Below are 25,317 nucleotides of genomic sequence, written 5' to 3'. Positions count from 1 at the left end.
TTTTATTTCTTTTTCTCTAAAACTGGCATAGCATTTTTTGCCTTTTAAGCACATGAATGATTTTTGGTAAGTGGTAATTATTAAGTTAGATGTCACTGCATTATGAAGGGTGTCCTTCAAGCTGTACCTGATTTCAAGGGACAGCTTGACAAAGCTCACTTTGAATTTGGTTGAAAGCATGTCTAATTGAATTTTGATACGTAATTAAATCAAGCAATAAATCAGCGCAGATCCCACTGCAACCGACAATTCAACACTCCTGAGCACCACAAGCTAATTATGATGAAGTTATTATCTCAGCCAAAGGGAGTTCTCTGAATGGCTCCTTCTGCATCATGTAGAATCTTTTCAACTAGAATGTACTCAACCTTGAGAAAAGGGCATCTCTCATAATGGCTCCAAAAGATCCTATAAATTTTACTTGCTCTCTTGGTAATGTATCCATGTCGCAAAATTGTCCCACTTAAAGCTTGATGATTTCTTAGAGCAGTCATAGCAGTGGGATGTTTTTGACTCACTTGTGCACGTTCACACATTAATACACCAAGTTAGAAATTATCCGATGTACGCGAGCGATTACGGCTGGTAGTAATTTCTGTCAATAATCCCTTGATGTGTAGGAAGTGGCTATATCGATTTAACATGGATTTAGAGCATCATCCTCATCATCTGTTTCCCGCCCTCATATGGTTAATCAATTATATCCCCTGAGATTTAAGTATGCTTTAGATGCCATGCACCGCGCATGTAATCTCATGACATAAGGTATTAAATGAAGTCTAATTATAACTTTGCAGCTATGTGTCATACCGCACTCTTTTAATACCTTCCCTAAGAAGACAAATTGGTGTGTGCTGGATTTTGATTTAGTGAAAAACAAAATCTTAGGACCATCACATGATCCTGGTAAATAAAATGGGTTTTAATCACCAGTCGGCTTGACTCTACGATACCTTTGACACGAGCCCAAAGAAGTGAAAAAAGGACAAAATTCTCCAACTCCCAAGACAACCATACTAGTTCTAGCTCATATGGTTTTCATAAATGAATCCTCTGCCACAATTACCGGAGTAGCCTCCTTCTGCATAATTTGATGAGCAAAGAGAACATTGATGAACTTTTTTAATTATTATGCCGCTTGGGATTCTGACACAAACGCCACAGAAAGGGAGGGGGTCCACCAGCATAGCTGCCAAGGAGCTTTTTTTTCCCCCTTTCTCTCTTTTCCTCTTCCCACATCACCTTTTTTAATTCACCCAATTTGTTGGCCCAAATGAAACAGCAAAAGGTTAGAGTGTGGAGTAATTAACAGCAGCTAGCTTAATGAAATCAGGAGGGGCTGGTACACTGGGAGGATCAATACCTCGCTAAGAGTGAAGCAAGAAGGAGGATTGTCCAGGGGAAACACACACATATACAGACCACTTAATAATAATAAGCTGATTAAAAGGCAACATGGTGTCCACTTGTAAATCAAAACTGGTTCGAACATACGGTGACATTATTGCTGTTTAGCAATTGTGTTAAAGGAAAGTTGCTCCTTATGCACACTCAAGAAGTTTACAGGATTTACACCGCTCTCTGTGGTTTGCTGAGAGGGTTTCCCTTTAATGAATGTCAATAAGTACATCAATACACTTTGGACAACTGAACACCAGTGCAGAGGGAAATGGTTATTCTATTTATCTAAGGCTACACTTAAGTATATTGAAGACTTTATTAGCCTCTTTCGATGAGGAGGTGTTTTGTTTTGCAACCGTTTTATTATGCTGTCTAAGGCATGCTGTGTTTGCCAGATATATAAGAGATGTAAACTTGAACTCTGCTCACTTTGTCTTGGCTGAGACATCCATGTCTCTCGTGTCTGCGCGCATTAGCAGATGGCATGCACATCCAAGTTTTCCGTGGTGAATATTTATGTTATGTGTGCATATGTGTGCATTTGTCTCATTGTTTTGAGGCTACCTGACAATTGTCAATTTGCTCCTTTTGATAAATTCGGACACATCCATCTCTTCCTCTGGGAAAGCACCTGATAGCAGGCCATGTGCTTTTCTCCCAACGTCTCCAAAAAGCTCAAGTAATAGACCACGGCACATTTTTTTTCAAATACTCCAATCTTGTCAAAGTCAATTATTTTCACAGACTTCATGCAGTAAGACTAGCTGAATTGCAGAAGACCCGAGTTTCACCAAGGAACCTTAAGTTGCAGTCAAAACAAATGCGAAATATACAAGTTAAGAGACCGTGGCCAACTAGCAAGGTTCTCGTCTCTCTGGCTTGCTCTGTGCTTCTCCCTACCTTCAAAGGTATTTACACTATGAAATAAACTGTTATGTGGGAGGCTGTAAAGATGGGAGCAGCAGATCTCATTAGTGTTAAACTATTAGGAGCATGAGGACCCCAGGGATGAGGGGTTTTAAGGCTTTCACTGTAGCTTGAAGTTATCACATCATATGCTCTTTAAAAATGTTTTCACAAACTGCAATGAGGAAGTTTTTTTTTCTTTTACTTTGAAGTTATTGCTAATGGAACTTACTCAGCAAAGCTTGTTATTGTGATGCTATATCTTAATTGCTGACATATTAGAGCGGTCATAATTGAGCTTGGACCTTTGTGCCATGACGTTAACAGAGATCAAGAAAAAGTCACCAAAATGCTGGAATAACAGGAGTCAGTGATTTGATTGGCATTGTTTTAATGGATGCCTGTGGAAATTACTGGATTATAAATATGTTATATGTTTGTGATATGTGGTAATTTAACTATATTGGCTACCAGCTGTGTTTCTGTGGTTTTAAAGTGCACTTGAATGTGTTTAGAGCTTGATGAAGTTAAAATTGGACCCCATTGTGGCTACTAAATGTCATTAGAGTGTGGTGTAATTTAATATCAATGTTTGTTGTCCTTCTCTGGTGACATATGTTTACAAATAAGTCTCTGTTTGTAATGTCCTTTGGACTACAAACATATCTGTAATTAAAATACAAGTCTGGGGGGTTCTGAACACCTAAAAATTTTATTGGAGTTAAAAATAGATAGATGTAGCTTTGAAGAGTTCAAAACCTGCATTCTTTCCTCTGGCCAGTAGTGGACAGCTCCTCTCAGTAAAAGCAAAAGTCTGATTGATTCTGCAGTCTATGAAAAAATAAGATTACTGTTCTCCTGTTAGATGATCTCAGTAAACAGTTCCTAAATGAGTTTGTGATCTATGGTTTATGGTCTTAGGTGTTAATTTTAAATCTTATTTTGGACAATATGATCTTGTAAATCATGTTCCCCTTTAGTGTCAAAAAGACAGCATGGCATTGGAGTACCTTGTGATTGTCAATAGCTACCCAGGGGCAACCTCCATAGCTGAAAGACAATGCAATTGGAAAAAAATAGTTCCTGTAGGCACCACTCCAAATCAGAGTCATTCCCCCCGTAGATGTTCATGTTAAAATGTGTGGTGCAGACTGTCCAACAGCTTTTTGTGAGTAAAATTGTAAGGTTTTAGAAGTCAATTTCTTTGCACCTATTAGAAAATATGTATGGAGCCCCATAGTTAGTTATTTTTGCAAGATCCCACAAAAGTTTTTCTGGAAGTCCATGCACTTCCAGGTCAAGCGCTTGGAAACAACCATAGCGATGGAAGACACAATCACATCAATAATTGAGCTAACTAGCTAGATGATAAATAAGCACCATCTTTCTGTTGAGGCAAAAATTGTTTTGATAATTTTTAATGATGAAAATTAACCTTTAGCAGCATCGCAAAATTTCTATTTTTCAGACATTCAACTAATAAAGACCAGTCAGCATGGGAGCAATTGTAGGTATTGACTTATCAGTTCAAACACTTGATTTAATTAGTTTTGTAGATCAATTAGTTGTACTTAGGTTTAGTTTTAATGTGCTACCTTATCTCTGCACATAACACATGATCTCTGTGAGGCCTCTCATGTTATTTCATTAGGAAATGTAAGGCAACCATCCTTTAGACCGAAGGCCAGTGTAGGATCACTTTGCACCTTTGTCTCATGCAAAGAGTCCAATAAATATGTTAAAATAACAGGAATAATGAGGTAAAACCTGACAGTGAAGAACACATGCGGTAATCAGAATATGTTTAGAAAAAAATCATCATCGTGATCATGAACCACTACGGATGAACAGGCATACACATGTTGATTTAGTTACTCATACAAACGTGGTAATGGATTTATTCAATGGATAAGTGGGCCCAGTGAGACTCTGCATGGGGTCCAGAATTTGTACTTCGCCACAGGCCAAGTATTATAAGTTGGAACAGGAATAAATTTTGATTACCTTGGACTCATTTTTTATACTCAATATGCAAATGTATATGTACTTAGGGAGACTTCAATACTAGCCCATATATAAGCGTAAGATGAAGGAAAATAGCCTTTTTAATATCCCTGATATACACATAGTGTTCATGTTGCGCTTCTCTTGCATACTGCGTACACAGTTTCCACTGTAGATGGAATATTAGCTACCCTCCGGTCACCTACGCTCAGCTGGAATGCACTCATTTCTGTCTTCTGTCTGTGACTTTTGATTTTTTTTTTTTTCTCGGTTTCTCTGCCACTGTAGCTGCTTGGCACGCTAGAGCTCAGACCATTACTTGTGAAGAAGGTTTGTCATAGGACTTCAACCTGCCTTCAGTTCATACTGGAACTCAGTTAGTCAGTAACTCAGTCCTCTAGTCAGTTCACTATCAAGTCTCATTACTAGCAAATATTTTGCAAAACATGCCCTCTGAAGCAACAATATGTCCTATATGTCCTTATTCCTATGTACAGTGTACCCACTGTGTCTCAAAATTAGGATACATTTGGATACAGAAACAGAGCACAATAAGGTCTGGAGTTTTTAATCAATTATTTATCCAATATTTTAATGATCAGAGTGCCTGGGGTGATCAAAGGCGAGGTTTGAGCTCCACTGCCTTTGCTCGCTAAGACATCCCTCTGTACTTTGATGTGGTTCACCAACAAATGCACTTATCTTAAGCATAACTCTCTCCCAGGCTTGCATGTGAGTGCTTTGAAACTGCTAGTTTGAGAGGCGTACATGCAGAGAGAGGGTCACTGACCAATCCATACTGAGCAGAGAAAAAAAGAGAAAACTCATACATTTATGGTCTCTGACAATCAGATGTACAACTACTGCTTTGAATGTCATCTAAATATGAAACAACCACAGGTCACTTTCTCAGGTCCCTTATGTGCATTATCATATATTTAATTGGTTGGCAAGGTCTCTAACTTGAAGTATGTGTCACAAGATGTTGAATAAAACATTACTTGAAGAAGAAACAACTGCCCGATGGCAGCCCCAAGTAAAATTCTGCTTTAAATGACCAGTCATTAGATGCAAATGAGTAAATCTTCAGACAGACTTGACTGGTGTTGTTAGTCTCAAATGTGCAGAAAAAATACATAAATAATAAAATAAACATGCACTTCTCATTTGCGTAAACAGTAAAGGTACATTTAAAGAAAGACACTGATATATGCCTTTATAATATTTTTGTATTCCTTATAATCTGATTATGAGTGCTTAGTAGATATTTAGGGCATAATGTGATGATGAAATGATAAGTGGAGTGTTAATTCTAATTACAAGCTTATGTAATCTACTTTGATATGAGTGACATTGTCTCCATATGTAGAAGAGATTGTTAAGAGTGTATCTACATTCAGTTCTTGAACAGGATACTTTTGAAATTGATGTGCTGCTGATTTCATAGTAATTACAGTGATTCATATGCCAAGCAAGTATCGTGACTGTGTTAGAAAGATCTTAATCATATTTTTGCCTTGCAGAAAATTTAGATATGGAGAAAAAAAAAACATAGAAATAAAAGAAATGGAAGCTGGCTTTGAAATCTGCCCCATTTGCAATAATACCTAAGACGACACAATGTAAAAATCCTCGCAGGCAGCAGGATTTATGAGTGCAAACAAAAAGAAGGGACATTTCCCATCCTTCTTTTCCACTAAGCTATTGGCATTGATAACATACCTCCTAATTCATTTGTTTAAATCTATTGCCACAAGGTGCCAGCAGCAGCATTATAGTGCAATAGTAGTGAAACAGCAATACATCCAGTGACACAGCATAAGTCAAGTGTAAGCACAAAAGTAGGCCTAGGCAAGGTTTTACATTTTAAATTTGCTCACTTGAGTCATTTGTTTACTAATGGGTCACACACTACCAGCTGTTAGTACCTGCTCCTTGCGTGCCTTCTTACACTGGTTGTACTGGATGGTCTTTTGATTCGAGTTGTGAAGCTCAAGAAAAGTAATCTTTTGTATTGTGCTTAGAGGTCTGACTTCTTGTAGCCAAACCACTTCAATAGTATTGAAGTGGCTTCTTTTCTAGGTACTAAATTGTCATCAGAGGCCATCATGTTGTGCTACTTTCAGACATGTTTAGGTTTGTGTCACTGTTGTCCATGCTGGGGAATATATGATCAATAATATTGCAAATGAACTTTCATAAACACTTTATGCAACATAAAGTTGCTGCTTCCTACAAAAGATTTTAAAAATATGGCAAATGACAAATATTTAGACTCCAGCTTTTGAGGGAAACACTGCTAAATGATATGCTTATCAGCTAACTGCTAGCTTTGCTTGTCTGCCTTTTGATATTAGGTGTTGGCTTTATCAGAGCTTTTGTGCTATAAATGCAACAGTAGGGTATTCTGGGCACAGTGGATGATGATGAGGTGAGATGGAGCCAAACCGTAAATGTATGGGCTGTAAAACTATAACAGTGAGTTGAAAGATACTAAAACCCTTTATGGATTCTTATTTTTTTTCTTTTTAATTTAGTGTGGCTGGCCACCACGAAGAACCATTTTGTTTTTAGTGAATATCTTGGGGCGTACTCCTCTATCGCTCAGTCAGTAACAGCATCCCTTGGCGAATAATTACGGAGGGATAATCTGTTGACATGAACTTGTTTCCTGTTCATTGTTTTACCGTTCCACCCCAGTAGTCCTCTCAGCTTCTCCCCTGTCTAAGTAGCACTTCACTGCCACATTTCTTCTATTTTCTTTGCAAATAAAGTCACGTATTCAGATTATTATACACAGTACAAAGAAAACAAAATTGGTGATTAAAAATTAAATACTCTTATCTCTCTGTGAGTTATCTCAGTCCCCAGAGAGAGGATGCTATTTTGCAGGCTTGCGGGTGTCTTTTGTTCCCAATTTAGAAGCTTGTCGCTGTTTATTGTTAATTTTTGATGCTTCATTTGATATTCTGTTCACTTTCCTCCCTGACATGTGGAGAAAACATCTTTATCAAAGTGTCAGTTGTAGGGCTTCTGTTGTCAGGATGTCAGGTTTGCCCTATTCTTTACTTTTCTGGGGAGCGGGTGTGTACTCTGCAGCCTGGTATGCTGGCGAGCCAACTGGGCACGGAAGTGCACTGCACAAAGTTTGCATCCGAGCAAGAAATCAATATGTATTCTTATTCTCAATTCCAACTTTAAAAAGACTTTAAACTCTCAAATCTACGTGGTTCTCGATTGTGAACTCGGATTGACTCTAAGAACACCGGAAAGTTCCCCGCGCGCTTTCCTTTGCTGAGTTCAAATATCAATTTCAACTGTAAATTCTCTAGAGAGTTACAGTCAGACAGTGATGTAAAAACTTGTCATCTTTCCTTGCAGGAGGCCTGTCAATTGGGGAAGATCACCTCTGTGAATGTGAGTGCTAAACATTTTTCCTGCTCTTTCTTGCATGTTCACATCTATCAGCATGAATATTGCCTGATAAAGCATTTGTTTGGACTGCTGTTATATTTTACAGCAAACACATTAACACTGTCAGCTAATGTTAATACTTGGGTGAACATTACAGATGTCAAGAACTGTTGTCTTTTTCAACACAATAATTATTTACTCTGTGCAATTAGAGTCAAACACACCTCACTAACGAATGCTTGATGCTCACTGTCAGATGCACATTCCTCCACAATATTATTTTTAACTGCACAAGTGCTCCATTATATTAACACTGTATGGTTTAAATATGGTTACATGCAATCGAGCACTAGTTTCAGACTTTAAATGCTTTTTGTCTCGAGTGTAACACATTTTCACATTTTTTGTTTCTCTTAAAAAAACATGTAGTTTCTCACTAAAAATAGCAAATAACAAACCATATTCTAGTATGACTACGACTAACGAGAGTTAGAGCTGTAAAGACCTCCTGGTTACGCTGGTGATGATTATTTTATTTTTTTTGAAGCCACATGGTAACATGTGACCAAAAGATCAATAACTTGTGTCCATAATAAGACATGTGAATGAGATAATTAAATAGTGTTCACGAGTTAATACGACATGGGAATTAGATATTAAATCGTGGCCACACTTCATTATAAAGTGTCCATGACTTTGAATATGAGATAAACAAGATCAGAAAACTGCAAGGTGTCTGATCTTTTAATTGTTGCCTGAAGCGCGTGGAGCTTTGTGCACGTCTGGGCTTAACTGTCAAGTCAGATGCTTGTAATTTTTGCCCTCTCAAGCTCTATATGAAAATAAAAATAGTATAAACAACAAAATTACTAACTATTTTTGCTGTTCTTTCAGAGCAGGTTGTTGTTTTTAGGTGCCAGGCTGTGTTTAAAAAGAACACAGGTTATCAACACATCCGTCATGTCACGTATTTTGATTTCTTAGCCGCTACTCCGTTTTCCTCAATTATATAATTCCTTACACAGAAGAAAACAGCAGACATGTAACAGGACTGAGAGAGCGAGAGCTGTTTCAGGGCCCCTCCCACTGCTGATAATGCAGGATATTATTATAACTCATCCCAAGGTTAAAATAAAACAAAATTAAATCAAATTTATAGATGCTTCATGTGTGATAATTTCCCTAAAGAGCTCGCCTGATGCTGTCAGTAAACAGCAGATTCTGTATCTTGTGGCCAGGCATTAATAAGACATGGCAACAATTTAGTTATCATATCTGTATTCCTAACTGCCTCTTAGCCACAAGTTATTGATCTTGTGATCACAAATAACTAACTTGTGGCCACGCAATAATATTTTGTCCGCCAGTGTCCCCATCAGGCTCCATAAATAGCTGAAATATGTTGTCAAATTTCACATTGACAACAGTATAATGCCATAAGTATTGAAAAGCATCGTCTTATTACTTTAAAAGTTGTTTGTTGGATACATGACAGAGTGAAATGTTTATTCATTTTTCAGTGTAAGGTTTATGCCACAGCTGACCTAAATTAAGAGTATTGGTAATAACAAGACAATGTAATGGTTAATCTATCATCAAAATGTTTTTAAATGCAAAAACATAATTACTGTTGTAATCCATGAATTTTCAAATTTGCTGCTTTATAAAACAGCTGAAAAAAGTAAAGCACATTATTATTATTTTTTGATTAAGGTGCCAAATCACATTATTTACTTGCATTCCTGAACAGAAAAATTAGTTTTAGTGGTTGATTGTTATGCTTGATTAATTTCTGACTTCTCACAGTAATTTTTCACAGTGTGCCGACTCTATTATGGGTATAAAAGCACAAATTCAGTTTGTTATTTGCCTAATAAATAACAATATAATTTTTAAACATGTTTTGACTGATTTCAGATTTGTGTTTTCATGTTTTATGACAGGTGGTCTACTAGATTTGTATTATGTACTTAATGTCTGTAAGCATCCTGAGAGATGAGGAGTGTTTGAATCACAACAGGACTGTTAAAGTTCTTCCTTACTGTTTGCACACTAACTCACAACCCAACTTTTCTGCAGCTTCAGCATAATGTTAAGCGGCAGAAAATGCGTGTGTTAAACTCTTGCATTAGTTTTTTGACTACACAGTCAGAATTATTAATAACATGTGTTGTTTATTCATACTGAAGTCATCATGTTGGTGACATTTCACATTTCAGTGTGATACCACAGTTTGCCAGAACTGGGGATATTATATGTTTTGTCATAACAGTGTCACACAAAGAATATCAGAATTATCAGTATATAACAGCAGATGACTCAAAGACTGATGAAAGTCAAAAAACCACCCAGTAATCTCACAGTCCACTTGCTAGAATCACCTCCTTCTTGTGTGTTCCTGCTAACTCATCATCTCACAAGCAGAGGCATATCACCTCACACATAATAGGCAGAACTGGAACAGCATGTACAAAAAAATATCAAAGAAAGGAATAAAGAAATACCTACGAAACACATTGGTTTTTATTTATTTATTGCCAATGTTGCACCACCTTCACATCAAGCAATACTGGGACATGCAGGACACTGCTTTTTGGATCTTGCCATTGCTGTATAGCTGCTTTTTTTTCACTCTACATAAGACACGTGTGACATGACAAATCGCCATCTCCTCTGAACAGATTTATGCAGGTCTAGGTGTGCCCGCGAGCTGATCCTTATCTGAAATGGCAGAGCCAATCTCCCCTGATTCACTCCTAAGTGGTCTCTGTTTATCACTCAGTAAGGTGGTTGTCAGCCAAGTCCCTCTCTGTGCACCGCTGACTTCTTTGCTATTTTGAGAGAACGGCAGTTGGGGGGGACAGTATATGTAATAATAAAAGCCATGGAGCTGCAGCCTACCAGAGAACAAGGTGGCAACCACTTGGCCTCCCCTCTTCTATATCTAAATATAACCGACTTATAATCCAGTAACCCGTGAATTCATCCCTGCCAGGGTGGTTACCAGAGGGCTGGTTTTGGATTTTTGAGCTTGTTATATGGTAGAACTTGGCATGCACGTCTCCTGTTCGTTTATCTCTGTGTACATACTTCTCAAGGCAGTGTTTTATCTGGCTGAACGGGCTTTGTTTGGTCTTGATATCTCTTACAGCAGCTTGTCTTTGCTTTATGGATTTCTGGCAGCTTCTTTAAATAAGTGATTATGCTTAGCAAAAACACTCACCTTGACTCCTTGGTGAATGTTTGTTTTTGTTTGTGGTGTTTGTTTTTCGACATTAATGTTTTATTCGCATTAGTCATTACCTCTGGGAGCAAAACTTTTATTTATTTAAGACCTATTAATGGTATTTAATTGTAATTAATATTGCAGCTCCGAGTGACTTTGTAGCGAGGGCACCATGAAATCGAATTAGGCTTTTCTTAACATCTGGCATCAACTTGAAGGAGCCTGAATAAACAACAGTCTAAAAATGAAGACACTCCCTCATGCAAAATGATTATGTCCTAATTGTCACGGGCAGCTGTTTGTTCTAATAGATTCTGGGAGCCATTGTTGAAGCAAGTTTTCAGTAATTAGAATCATGTGGAGAGAAAGCGTGCTTTTTTGTAAAGCTGCCAACCTTCCGTAAGTGGGCTTTTTTTTTGCTGGAACCTGGACATTGCATTTGCGTGCATCCTCCAGTAATTTGAGAAACAGCTGCCAACGCTGTTTGAGAACAAGTAGATATTTAGACCACTTGAAAGCGTGGGCAAACATGGCACACAGAACTATATAATTTTGCCAGCAAGGTATTTCTTTCTGCTCTGTCTTAGAAAATGAATAAAACCAGGAGAAAAAACAATGCTATGTGCTGTAGAATATATGCCACCAGAGAATCTCCCGCCACGTGCAATAAAAACAAGATTGATTTTAGTCCTACTTCTCGTGTTTTTATGTATTTGAGAAATTAATGCAGCGCATGTGAACAAATACATTTTTCCTCCAACAAAACGCTTTTGTTTCAGAGTTTTTATGTCAGACAATAGTTGAAGGCTATGTGTGTTTGGCTGTTTGTTTCTCTGACTGCATGCTCCCTTTTTCTGTCTTTTTCTTCTTATTTCTCATCTGTCTTTTTAAGGGCATACGCACACTCAAACTCTCACACACACTCGCACAAACGGAGAGCAGGATTTGAGGCCTCGGGTTCCAGATGAATCAAGAAAGAGAAAAAAAAAAGAGTATTTAACAAACTGCTTGAACATCACAGTATTGAAACCACTCAGTTTGTGCTTTCAGGGTGCTAATTGTGAGGATTTAGGTTAGGCAGCCCACTCTAATAATTTTTAAATGAAGCTTTTTTGTGCACTTTGTTTTTGGCAGCTTGTCCTTCTTTAGAGCCAGACTTTAGTTTGCTCTCCATCTCTCCTCTGTTTCCTCTGCCTTATTTAGACTTATCAAACAACAATAAGTGCTTTATCTATACACTGTGGTGACTATGGAAAAATATGTGTGCGCAGCTTCTCCTGAGCTTAAAGGCGCAAGTGTTAATGATGTTTTTAATTCAGGACATGCATATTGCTTTTGTTGCTATAGCAATGGAAAATCAAGATAGTCATTTGTGCCAGTTGTATTTGCTCTTGGAAAAAAAAAAATCTTATCAGTTTGAATAATGGGATGAATAAAATTCGCCGCAATAACCGAAGCTGAGGGCGTAATTATATTTTATACGTTTTATGCCTCTATACAGCGTGATGCAGTATGATGTTACTCAGGGAATCATGTGTAGACATAAATTCAAACTGCAGTCTATATTACAGAGACTGCGCTCTGTTTCACCGCGGCTACGTCAAACTCAGATATCCTCATTTCTGATTTTCTCTTTGTAAAGGAAACAATTTTTTTGGATGAAAGTAAAAATATAAAATCTGTGGAGTCTAAAGATTGCCCACAATATAAAGGACTGTAACCATGTAGTTTGCTTTCTGTTAGGTTAGCAAACATGTTAACAGAGATACTGTACAGAGTGTATTTCTTTGTTAGCTCCAAAGAAAGGTCACAACATAAACTTCTGTAAACCTCCAGAGAAATCAAAGAGGCCTGTACTGTTGAGAAGAAAATGCCCACACTCCTGTGATCCCCAAGACTTTACAAATCAAAGTCTCAGCCTCCACATGTTTCCACTTCTTTTGTGTCTAAATTGGGTGAGAGGGAAAACTAGGACATACGGTATTTCAACCTGTTAATACACATCCCATCTACCACTGGACCTGTACTGCACAAGTCTCAATTACAAGCCTTACAGATACCCTATATAAGAAAAGTAATTTAATAGGCCTGAGACACCCAAAACATTTCGCCAATATAAGGTCACTGTCTCAGTTATTCAATTTAAAGATGGATACACTTTGGAGTATTTTCCTGTTACTGTAAAAGAAGATAAACACTAGATAGGCCCAACAAGTCATGAAAAACATTTAGGCATGGATTTCCCTTGGAAATGTCATCTCACTATACTCATTCGTCTATGAGTAAGTGTTGCTGTCACTCCTTCCTTGGTGTTAATATTCTGTCTTTGTCATTGGTGGTGTCCTTAGACCAGGGATGTGAAACACATTTTACATCGTGGGCCGCATACAGCCCACTCCGATGTGAAGTGGGCCGCACCAGTGAAACACGATAAACATGTAACATTACAGAAGAGGTTCTACTTGATCAGTGTGCCTATAAATTTAGAGTATAGAGTTTTCAATAGTTAACAGAAAATGTCCGTGTGGTTCGGTGTAGTATGGATGGCAATGGACAGTGGGGGTCTATATCAATCAGAAAAGCTGTAACACTAAGGGCCTTATGTTAGACACCCTTGCCTTAGGGGGATGTGACCAGAACCAATACCTGTGCTACTTTTCAGTACCGAAATTCTAAAAACACAAAAACTAATTTTGTTTAAGTGTCACAGATATAAAAAAAATCCAAGGAAACAAATGTACATATGCTGCTATTGTTCAGAAACCGATGGGGACAGCATACATCTTGATCATGAACAAGTGTTCATGTCCACTCTTATATGCTGAAGAACTATACGAACCACAGGAAAAAAAACTTTGTGTGGAAGATGGCGGATAGTGCCGCTGGCCTGAGCTGTTGTAAAAGACAGTAAAAGTCAGGGATGGAAGAATTTTGCATTGTTATGCTGAAATACCGTACCTTAAACCTGTATTTGAAGGCCGCCAGATGACATAGCTGTGGTTGCACAAAGAATTCTGGGGCTATAGAGGTCTGTAGAAAAAACAGGTTTCTGTTTTGACCTCTACAAACACTTTCCTGCTGACTTCATGGCCTCAATCACTCATTTTAAGTCACACTGAATAAAAACGAATTATTATAAATCTTTGTTATACAGGGTGTCTCAGAAAGAATTATCTGATTTCAAAAGGCTATATATTATTAAAGAAATGGAAGTTTAAATTTTAAAATACAGTACATGTCTGAATATAGAGTTTCACATATAAAACTTACAATGTTCACAAGTGCTCAGTGTGTGTTTATTCATTTTATACTTAATATTAAATCCTATCCAGTATATGTTCATAATGTGCAACACAGTGCTTAACACATTTATTAGGCCACCCAGTGTAAGGTTTATGCCACAGCTGACCTAAATTAACAGTATTCATAATTACCAAAAATCATTGTTTATTTTTCTGTAATGGTTAATCTACCAATACACACAAGCTATTTAATCCAAATATTTTAAAATGCAAAAATATAATAACTGTTGCAATCCATGAATTTTCAAATTTGCTGTTTTATAAAACAGCTGAAAAAAAGTAAAGCACATTATTATTATTTTTTGATTAAGGTGCCAAATTACAATTATTTACTTGCATTCCTGAACAGAAAAATTAGTTTTAGTGGTTGATTGTTATGCTTGATTAATTTCTGGCTTCTCACAGAAGTCCAGTGCGCCGGCTCAAACGTGTGTATAAAAGCACAAATTCGGTTTGTTATTTGCTTAATAAATAACAATATAATTTTTAATACATTTTTGATTGAATTCAAGATTTCTATTTGTGTTTTCATCTTTAAAGAGAGGTGGTCTAATAGATTTGTTAAACACCATTATGTACTTAATGTCTGTAAGCACACTGAGAGACGAGGAGTGTTTGGGGAACAGGACTGTTAAAGTTCTTCCTGATTGTAGTTTGCACTGTAACTCACAACCCAACCTTTCTGCAGTTTCAGCAAATGTTAAGCTTAAAATTTAAAAGTGTTCAGTGTGTCCCATTTGTGGACGCACATATCCACACGATAGTCAAACCCATACTTTGTGAGCGTGTCTGGAGTCAATGTAGCCACTGCTATTGTTATTCTACCAGCAATCATGTAAAATCCACAAACTGCTCTTTCTAACAGTACGTGTTTTGCTCACCCTTTACTATGTTCAAAATAGACAATTGTCTATGATATGAAACTGCATGTTAGCTAACGACTTTTAATTGATGAGTCATTCAACAATTTACTTCTTCAGAAACCAGCGAGCAGTGTGTTGTGGAAGTTTTCCATTTAAATAAAGCCTGCAGACAAGCGGTGAGCGGTAGCTAACATTCTTTAATCCAAACACACAAAGAACAGACAACCAAGCTTGATGGAGAGCCTACATGACCGCGGGGCAGGTCAGCAGAGTCTCCCTGAGCCTAGCATGGCTCTCAGTTAAATACCTTCTCCAGGAACAAAAGGCAGTACACAGCTGTTTCACACCTTAAGGTTTACACTCCCTTGCTACCTCCCAGAGTCCTCGAAGAGACAAAAGACTCTTCCTGTGGAGTGGTCTGCTTCCCCCAACTTCCTTCTTACAGTATGGGTGTCAGACATGTTAAAATCCAGTGGCACCAAGGCATTATACAATAAAATAATGTGATTAGTACATAAGTAAAAGAAATTCCTTTACAAGTGTCACTGTAGCTAAGGCCATCTTTTATACTGTTTATATTTTGAATCGGTATTATGATATTAGTTATGTTCCATAGGCTATAATGTTTGCAGTGACTAAAAAGATAAAGGAATGAATGGGCTAACATATTGGAGCTAACGGTCGACTTCATAGTACCATTAGCAGGCTACCTTACCAACCATTTCAGTCAACCTTTGCGTCTTATAAACAAAGTATCATGTTAACGTTTTAAGTAAAAAGGTTGTCACCACCTTGTTGGTGTCTTTAAATTACTTTATAATAAAAGAGTTTATCTTTAAGTAGAGATGCGGGTTTTTTTCGATAGTTCGAAAAAAAGGGGTACTGAGAATTGTGTAATTTTACTGGTACTGGAACAAACTACTAAGTCTCTGATACTGTAAAATATGTATGACCTAAAGCCTTCAGTGTAGAGGATAATTAGTTAAACACCAAGCTCACCCATGAGCCTTACCCGTATGTTGAGGTTAAATTGTAAAGGTTCAGGTTAATTGAATCAATATCTTGATATCTTGAAGAATTCCAGTGTAGAAGAAACAGAACTCAACAATCACAGTTTCAATTGATGATAACACCGGTTTAGTGAATCACTAAAGCCTTTTATTCTGTTTGCCCCTTCAGTCAAAGAAGAAAAAAAAATCTCAAGTAAGTGTTGCGGTTAACACCATACACATAGTTTTGAGATTTCTGTCCTCACCCCAGTACAATGGCTGTGAGAAGAATTTTGATTGTGGTGCTCAAAGCTTTGATATATTTTAAAAGATTAAACAGTGTTTTTCTGTAGAAGAAATGTCCTTGTTTTTCCAGACAGATCTCACTTTGAAGTATTCATAGGAACTCCTCACTGCTGAATAAAACAGTCTTTAAAAAAAAGAAAACAGTTCACTGTGTTCTATGGATTATAAAGAGTACCTTTAACACTACTTCTAGAATGAAGCATTGCTGCCAATATTTCAATGTAATTTGTCAACTCTGTAGTCTCTCTATAATCAACACAAAAACTGAGATTTCATTCATCCCTGCATGGGGTGAAGGTAAAAATCTTAGAGGTGGATATTTCAAAACCTGGACCGATACAGTGGGTTTTATTCATACAGCGATCAGCCCATTCTTTATGACCGCTCACAGGTGAAACAATCATATAGGTTATCTCCTAACAGCAGCACATGTCAGGGTCTGGGATTTATGTGATTTAAGTAAAGAGTGAGCTGTTGTCGTCAAAATGCGGGACCAGGCAGAATGAGCAAGTGTAAGGACCTGAGACGCCTTGACAAAGGCCAGATTGTCTGAGCCAGACGACTGGGTCTAATAACAAGGGCTGTTTTTGTTAAGCTGTGATGAGTGAGAGGAGAACCATAAAATGGTGACAGGGTGTTTGTTGCTGAGGAATGTGGAGCAAGTCTGATCCAGGATGGATGCCTTGCGTCTTACCCGACTTAAAAGATCTACTGTCTAGGTCTGTCTTTAGTATGAGAGTAACTACACATTTAAAAAAAATGTTCACCCCTTACCTCTTAAACTGCTTACAGTCACTATAATAATGTAGGTTTCTGTACTATTATTATTATTAGTAGTAGTAGTAGTATGATGATCATGATGTTCATATTAACAGGACAGAAGTGTTTCTCATATAAACATTTCTTATCTTCTGGTGTGCTTCAGACCCAGCGCCGTGTGACGTTCCATCTTCCAGACGGTTCCCAGGAGAGTTGCAGTGACAGCGGGCTTGGAGACCCGGAGCCTAGCATCACTGCCAGTACCACCCAGCCTCTTCCCCTTAGCTTCCCCCAAGAGGAGTACTATGAGCAAACATCACCTAACAGCCGGACCGAGGGAGATGGAAACTCAGACCCTGAATCCAGTGAGTAGTATATTTTTGCTGGATCTGACAGCAGGCAAATCCTCTCTTTTATGTTTTTCATTTTTATTATTGTTTGTGCTTTCTGAGGCTGACAGCATAATTTACAAGTGGCCATCTGTGTTTTAAAACAGTAAAATTATTTACTGAGATTACAGCTGTGATTGTAATTGTAACAACACAGCTTTGCAAACACTAAACCAGCGGCCATTTTTGTAAAAAAAAACCAAACAACAACAACAACAACAACAAAAAAACCTAGCTATGCATGTTGTTTTTGTGAGTTCATTCTTTAAGCAAGCAAAAAAATCAAATATTTCGCTGCATACTCCTTCTTAGTGTGTTATATTTGACAGTTTTCTTTATAAAGATTAAACCAAAAACCATTAAATCATCTCAGTCATTTTAAGATATGCAAGTAAATTGGTTTCATTAAAAAAAGAAAAACACAAGCAGTGATTCTGTCACGGGAACGCAGAATAAAATAAAGAGGATGTAATTTGCACAATAGTGTGTTTGCTACTTAAAATTCATTTTGTAAGGTTAATTTTTTTTAACTGTTGTCCAGTGTTACGCTGTACAACGCAATGGGAATTATTCCTCTGAAGTTTTAACTGTGTTGCCAAATTGTATTTTAATGATTCACAAGACAGCTGTCACTCCATGGCTTACTGCCCACTGCTGTTTTCCATAAAACAAGCCTTTTTAAACACAGGGATACACAACTCCTTCCTCATGCATATACATTTTAATAGTTGCTCAAACAAGTTCCAGATGGAAAAAGAAATGTCCTTAAGACAGTATAAAAAAAAAAAAAACTCTGGGTTTTTTCATCAGTGTCAGTGTAGATCAAAAGTCTTTACACAAGCAGCGTACCAGAGATGCTGCTGGAATTATTTTGCCATATATGACAACACAGCATGAACAAGGCTATTCTGGGTCCCAGTGAATCCAGGTGAATCAGATTTTATTTTCTGGATGTAACCCTCCATCGTATATTTCAGACAGGACTGGCGCCGATTGGTGTAGATCTTCACTCTGTTGATTTTCAGTTTTCTGTCAAAATGTGAGACTGGTTTTTCTTTTTCCTATGCAGCATATAAAATCCAAAGAACACTGAAAAATAGATTGCTTTGCATACACCTACATGCAGTAAAGCCATTGTGTCATTGTTGTAAGTGAGACAAGAGTCCCTGGTGCCTCCCCAGCATCTGGGCTGACAGGTTTGGGGCCTGGGTGTCAGTGTGAGCGTGATTGTGAACGCTTTTGTTAGGTATTAAACAAAATGGGTGACATTGTGCTGATGGCCTTCTGTTCATGGCAAGATTGTGAAGTTATAACAAGACATTTTTGTACGTTTAACAAAACAATGTTCTTTACATAACCACCTCAATATTTTCACACATCTGTACACATGCATGTTTATAAATGCATGCAGCACATCTCCTTCCCCAGCTGTTCTCTATAATGTATTCACCATGTTGACAGCAGTGATTCATATGTGATTCATTCGAATAGTGAGGCAATTGCTCATGATTCCATTAATATACAGAGACATAAACATCTCATACTTCATAAACTTGCTCAAATACTCCACTTATTACCCACTTTCCCTCTGGGGTAATATTTGTTGAAGTGTCTTAGCTTTAGACAGAAGACCATACTAATGTAATAAATGCATGTGTACTTTTACAAATTGCTGCATGAAAAATCCTAGTGAGTGCTGTATCGGAGTTGGATATTAGAAAAGCTATTTCTAGTTATTTGACCACAAAGCCACGTGTAATACTGTGTTCTCACCTTATCGCAGCGAACTGTATAAAGTCAGTATAGTTCTAAGAGAGAAATAGTAAATGCAGGTAAGAGGAGAATGGATCCTTTTCAAAGCTAATGTGCAAGCCATATAAAGCGATTTGATTAATATGCATCTTGTGTAATTTAGCAGAACCTTGATGAGTTTACAGGCTCTAGGAAATTACAGGAAAATCTCATTTTAATTCCTATAAAATAGATCTTTCATAGACCATGCATTTCCACCTAAAACCAAGAGTCTTTTCATTTGCTTTTGGATGCTACCGATTCAACACACGACACACTTGCACATCATTTCAAGGCAGAGTGAAATTCACCTGACTCATCGAGCTCCATTTTCTTCTTTCAGAAGTTAAGTCAGATAAACTCTGACTCTGTGCAGCTCAGTTCAAAAAGAGAGATGGATCCTGTGCACGTTGACTGTCTCAGAGATGAGTGTGTTGGTGACAGAGGGGGGCCTAAGATGGATTAGATATGGTTTTATCAATGAGCACCAGGCTGGCATGGCAGTGGCAATCTCTTATCGTGTCGTCTCAATTTGTAAAGCAGAAAGAACAAGGAAAAGTGTAAAGAGGAGAGAGGAGATGGAATGACTCCAAGTGAAAAGTGAGAAACAGAGCTGAGAGATTGAAAGACCCGAGCAACAGTAGAACGAGAGAATTTCAAGAGTCAAAAGCAGTGTTGTTTCTTAAAGGTGCTTCAGCTAGAACCTGAATGTCAACTTGCTCTGAATAATTGTCTGTGCCAAAGGCAAGCCATGTGGCCTTCTTATGACAATGAATTTCTCAACTCCTCTTTAAACCTGCATCTTTATTAGACCACCCTCTCTTGATATAAAGTTCATATGACATTTTATGTTTCTATTATTTATGAGTAAGGCGGCTGTTCATTTTATGGGTTCTTGCCTCCCCCTCCAGGCTTATTTCACCACCCCGCCATCAGTCTTAAGCTGTCGCCTCTCTTGTCACACATTATTTCGAAGATTTTGATAGTTCTTCTTCTGTCTCGACAAATATATAAGAAGTCCTAATCAACATCATTTGCACGTACGTTTTTATGTCAGAGCTGTATACGTCAAACAGCTGGCAAGTGCAAAACTATACAAGCAGAACAATTAAACATGGTGAATAGGTCAAAATGGGACATACATGTAATGCTTTGCTTTGGGATCTACACCACTGTTTCAGTCGACATTCCCTCTAGTGACTTTGAGCTTTCCGGTACAAATCCACCCACGTTCACTCAGACGGTGTCTTGGTGTTTTAAACTGGAATACTAAAAGTATCCACTTGATGAAAAATGTAACCCACCTTGGCAATGACATGATGTGGATTTGTTGTTCATTTTTATGCTAGTGGTCACTGACATGTTTGTGGGTAGCGTGAGCATACTCTTGATCTGTCAACCTGTGTGGACACTGAAATATTTAAATCCTGTGTTAATTTTTAACCTCACTTTTTATCTGCTTCATTTTTTTGTGGTAACCTGTGCAGTTAAGCAGATGTTGTACTAATGATGACCTGAAAGGCTTTTGAAGAATGATGGGAATCATCATGTCGCGAGCAGCGATCAGTGCTAAGCCCTCAGACAAAGTGGGGCAAAGTGGGAGCAAATCCCTGAGTCTAAATCCCTCACATTTTTCAAACAATACACAATTTTGTTCTCTGGACGATTTGTAATATACTTATTTCTTTCTCCTGTTGTTGGAGTTGAGGGATTTAGGAGCTTGTGCTTTTGCCCACTTACAAGCAGCTCAGCAAAGGCAGTTCCGACGAAGTGCATTAGTCTCTGGAAGGAACATGAAATATCTGCACAGCACAGTGTCGTATCTTAATCTGTGGCATATGGCTTTCAAATGACCAGCTTACACCTTGTCTGTCTAAGATCTAAATCTGCTATTAAAATAAGCCAATCCTTTTTAAATACTGCAAATGTAATAAGATTACGGTTCTGAATGCGCTGCAGTGCATTCTGTATAAATCTAAAGAAAAAAAAGGTAATTACTCATCAAATCAGAGATTTCAATCATTATTTTTTTGTGTGATTTTTTACTTTAACATTTTTTGGGGGGTCTTTTATGGCACATTCTCTAATTCCTGATACCAGCAGACAAATAATCTGATTAAAGGCTTGTAAAGTTCATACTTTCTGGGGGTTACATTCTCAACTCTTTGATTTCTGTAGGTCCAAAATTTTCATAATGGCTCTCAGACTGAGTTTCCAGTTGGCTGATTTACAACTGCCCTTTTCTTGTCTTTGGAAAAGGCCACTTGACTTGATCTAGTGTGCCAAACACGTTGGTACCACTTGAATTTTTAATACTTCTCTAACCTCCAACTCTACTCAGTATGTCTGGCCGCCAATTCGCTTGTGCTGAGATTGGAATTCAACTGTCTAGACACAATCTGCCAGCAAATAAAGGGATTTAATGAGAAAAAAAAAAGTTTGTGGGTGATTGGGACCGTGCATTACGAAAAAGTATAACGCTACAGTTTATCATTAAAAGCAATAGTTTAGCACATCATTATGTGACAGTGGCAACATTACAGTGTTCAGTACAGTTAGCTGCATTAATTATTCATATGAGCCGGATCTCAGTTTCACTTTGAGGGTTCTCATATGCAATTAGAAGTAATGAATGTGCTTCTTAATTACATTCATTTGTGCAAATTTCCATTCCCCATTGAATTTTTTTCTGTGGAAACATTGTGACACTGACCAATGGCATATCATTTGCAATGTGACTAAATCCATTCAGCATAGAACAATTAGCTGTAATTAGTGTTACAATGTCATGAGCGACCAGGGGGAAAGACTAAGCTGACATGCAAGGGAGAAGAGGACCCTTGTTCAGAGAGTTTAAAGTCCAATATTGTAGCAAGAGCCAGATAATTGGCTGACCACAGGTTAGAAAGATGATGAACTGTTGTAAGAGTGGGCTTTTTTTTTCAACTTTTATGTGCAAGGTTGGCTGAGCAGGCATTCTCTTTGATAGCAATGCCACACTTACTTTAGCTGCCAATGCAACCTTTTACTTTTGCCGGCCCATCTCATCATCTGCTGCTGACAAATGAGCAGCTTCACAGGAGTAATTAAGAACCAAGTGCCTTGCTTAAGGGTACATCGCTGGTGGTTGAAGGATGGGAAGAAGGATTACCTTACATATTGTCATGTTATCTGACTTATTCTGGCAGCAGTGTGTATATTTAATTCATGCCGCACATAAAATGGTAATGCAGCCTATTCCTTCTCTTGCAGTTATCCCACAATCTAGAAGATAACTTCTTCAGACTACTTTTTCTTTCACATCATTTGCACCAGTTTGCTTCCTGCTATATATTTCTCCACGATATAAATAAATAAAAGCCTTTGTGCCTTCTGGCTCCCAGAACTTTTTACAGCTGCCCCAGTGGGCCTGCAACAGAGCTAAATGAAGCAACAGTGAATATTAACCTACATAGATTGGACCTTTCCTTTCAAGATGATTTTAGGTGCTTTTTTCTGCATTTTCTGATCGCTGGGGGTCTAGAACTGAGTCGGAAAGGGGATTTAAATGGACTCATCTGTATCCTTCTCATCCAACTGGGATTTGGTGGAAGTGCTCAGTTGTCAGAGGTGAGGTGGAGGGGAACCCTTGTTTTATCTGGTTCAAATGCCACACCAGTTGTCTTGGAGAGAGAAAGAGACGAGCTATTGATCTGGAGGAGTCAACTCAGCTCACAGAAATCTCTCTCCACCCTCCTTCAAACAGCTGAAAAGTGTCATGTTAGAAACCTCCTTTTCCACAGTATTAGGGCCTGTTCTTTGTTGGCCTGCCAAAGTCTTCTGTGAAGTTGAGACAGGCGCTTTCTGGTGCAATCAGACAGATCTTACCATGACAAGACAGAAAATATATTGAAAGCTCTCAAGAGTGGCATTTGTAGATTTAAGATATTGTAACGGCTCTACATATTGAAAGTTGAGCATGTTAGGGTTAGAGCTGCAAACTAACTGCATATTATCCACAAGATATTAGGTAGATATATTTTTAGTACACCATTGACTTGAAATCCTAACTATTATGTGGATTAATTTACTTTTTTCAACTATTGTAGGGGATTATATTTCTGTTTTAAATGAGAAAATCTTTGTGTTATTAATGGATCTTTTGATACTTTTATTTCAGCATCTGTGAAAGAGGCAATAGGCAGCTTGTTTATTTTAATTTCACTATGAAATAAATGCTAATTGCACAATGTAGTGGCTATAGAATCATGAGACCATCCCCTTTTAGGTTGGTTCCCCATAAGCCTTTTTTTCCCACTATGCAATTCTGTCTGCCACTATGTATCAAAATACCCAGGGAAAATGTGAGGCACAGTTGTGCAACCCAAATAGGTAGAGGAGAGCGCATTTTTTCCCCCAGTACCTATTGGTAGCTTTCCCCAGGTAGCTGAAATGGCGGATGGTGAAACAAAAGGAGTTACTGTGGAAACTCTACCTAGAAAAATAAAAACAGCCTGGTTGTCAGGGGAGGAAATAAGGCAAAGAGGGAGAGTGATATAAAGCGAAAGTAAAACAAAAGCGATCCTTGACTGGTTTACACTCATTGAGCTCCAGGGCTTTGGAGCAGTTCAGAACCAACATACACTTAGCATTATTTTAACTAGATCACCAAGTAAAAAGAAACAAACAAAGAAAAAGAACATTATCTTTGTCACAGTGACAAGGAAGGCTTGTCTTTTTGCACATTTATGCACGAGCGTCCTCAGAATGAAATTTTTGAGAGAAAAACAGAAATGTTGGCACGATGCAGTGTCTGACTGTCCAAAAGCTCCTGTTTCAAACTGACTCAGCAGCGCTGTGATACGAGTGGGTTTTTGAAAGACCTACACAATTAAAATACGTATTTGAAAGTTGTTAACATGTTCAGTAAGTCTTATGTCTGATTTGGGAAGGAATCAATAGCTGCCAAGTTTGATCGTATCTCTGGACAATGTATTCTGAACTCAGCAGGGCTGGAGAGAGACTTCAAACAAGGAGAGCGGCTCAAAGGCCCCAGCCAGCAATCCACTTTGTTCCATTTCACTGACTCTGTGATTCCCAAACTGGAATATGGCTCAGGCTGCATATAAAACCTGTAAAATATTGTGTTTGAAAGAGGTGAGTGTTGTGAGTCCTCAATTCCATAGCTGATTTGGTCTCAGTATTATCAAACATGAATCATCAAAAGCAAAAACAACACACCTGAAGTAAAAAATCTGCGAGCTATGTATTTGATGATAACGGTGTACGGCATATGCATGGTGCGATTAGCTGTAGGTTTTTATAGTCATATATTTTAGTCTGCTTGGAAATAAACAACAACTAAGCCTTGTCTTGAGCTTCTGGTCAGAGCTCCTCAGATAATAACCAAGATGAATTTTTAAATTCGGAAGAAAACCTCATCACACATTTGGATCCCACAAAGCTCCAAACATTTCCTAAGATCTCCTCTTAAAGTATGATGACCTGAGGTTACAGCTGACTGTAGAGCAAGAAACTCTGAGTCCCTACAGAAGCAAGAAGAAAACATGGGAAGCTATAAAATATGGATGTGCTAATAATTTATTCAATTTAATTAGATACAGATAGCTTTCACAAAAATCCCAAATGTAGATGATGTTAAAAAAAATAGGAAAGATGTAAAAGTGAAAAATAATATCACCCCTGCACCAACCTGCAGCATTTGATTGTGCAACCGACGCTCCATTCAGTTCATATTGGCATGCTGGCTGCACTGTTTTAGCACCTCTGCGTTGACTACAGAAAATAATATTGACATATCCAGTAAAACCTAGGTAAGCAGTGTCTGGCCAGTGACATTTAACAAGAAAAAAAATATCAATTAAAACATACAAAGTGAAAAGAGTATCTCTTCTTGGGTCTCAAAACAGTGTTCTGTCTGATTTAAAAATAAATACATAAATAAAACAAAGCAAGATGGATTAGCTA

General features: G+C 37.9%; 1 protein-coding gene across 1 annotated transcript in view; it reads left to right on the top strand.

The window, feature by feature from the left end:
* The window catches only part of pcdh11 (protocadherin 11), a 130,699-nt gene that overhangs the window by 65,445 nt on the left and 39,937 nt on the right, over positions 1–25,317 (top strand). The window contains exons 5-6 of the mRNA XM_039618914.1: positions 7,693–7,728; positions 17,337–17,535. Coding sequence (XP_039474848.1) covers positions 7,693–7,728; positions 17,337–17,535 — 235 coding nt within the window. The remainder of the gene's footprint in view (positions 1–7,692; positions 7,729–17,336; positions 17,536–25,317) is intronic.

The sequence above is a fragment of the Oreochromis aureus genome, linkage group 2, assembly GCF_013358895.1.
Source record: "Oreochromis aureus strain Israel breed Guangdong linkage group 2, ZZ_aureus, whole genome shotgun sequence".
Taxonomy (NCBI): domain Eukaryota; kingdom Metazoa; phylum Chordata; class Actinopteri; order Cichliformes; family Cichlidae; genus Oreochromis; species Oreochromis aureus.
Note: the sequence above shows the minus strand (reverse complement) of the source record. Positions and strands in the feature narration are given on the sequence as shown.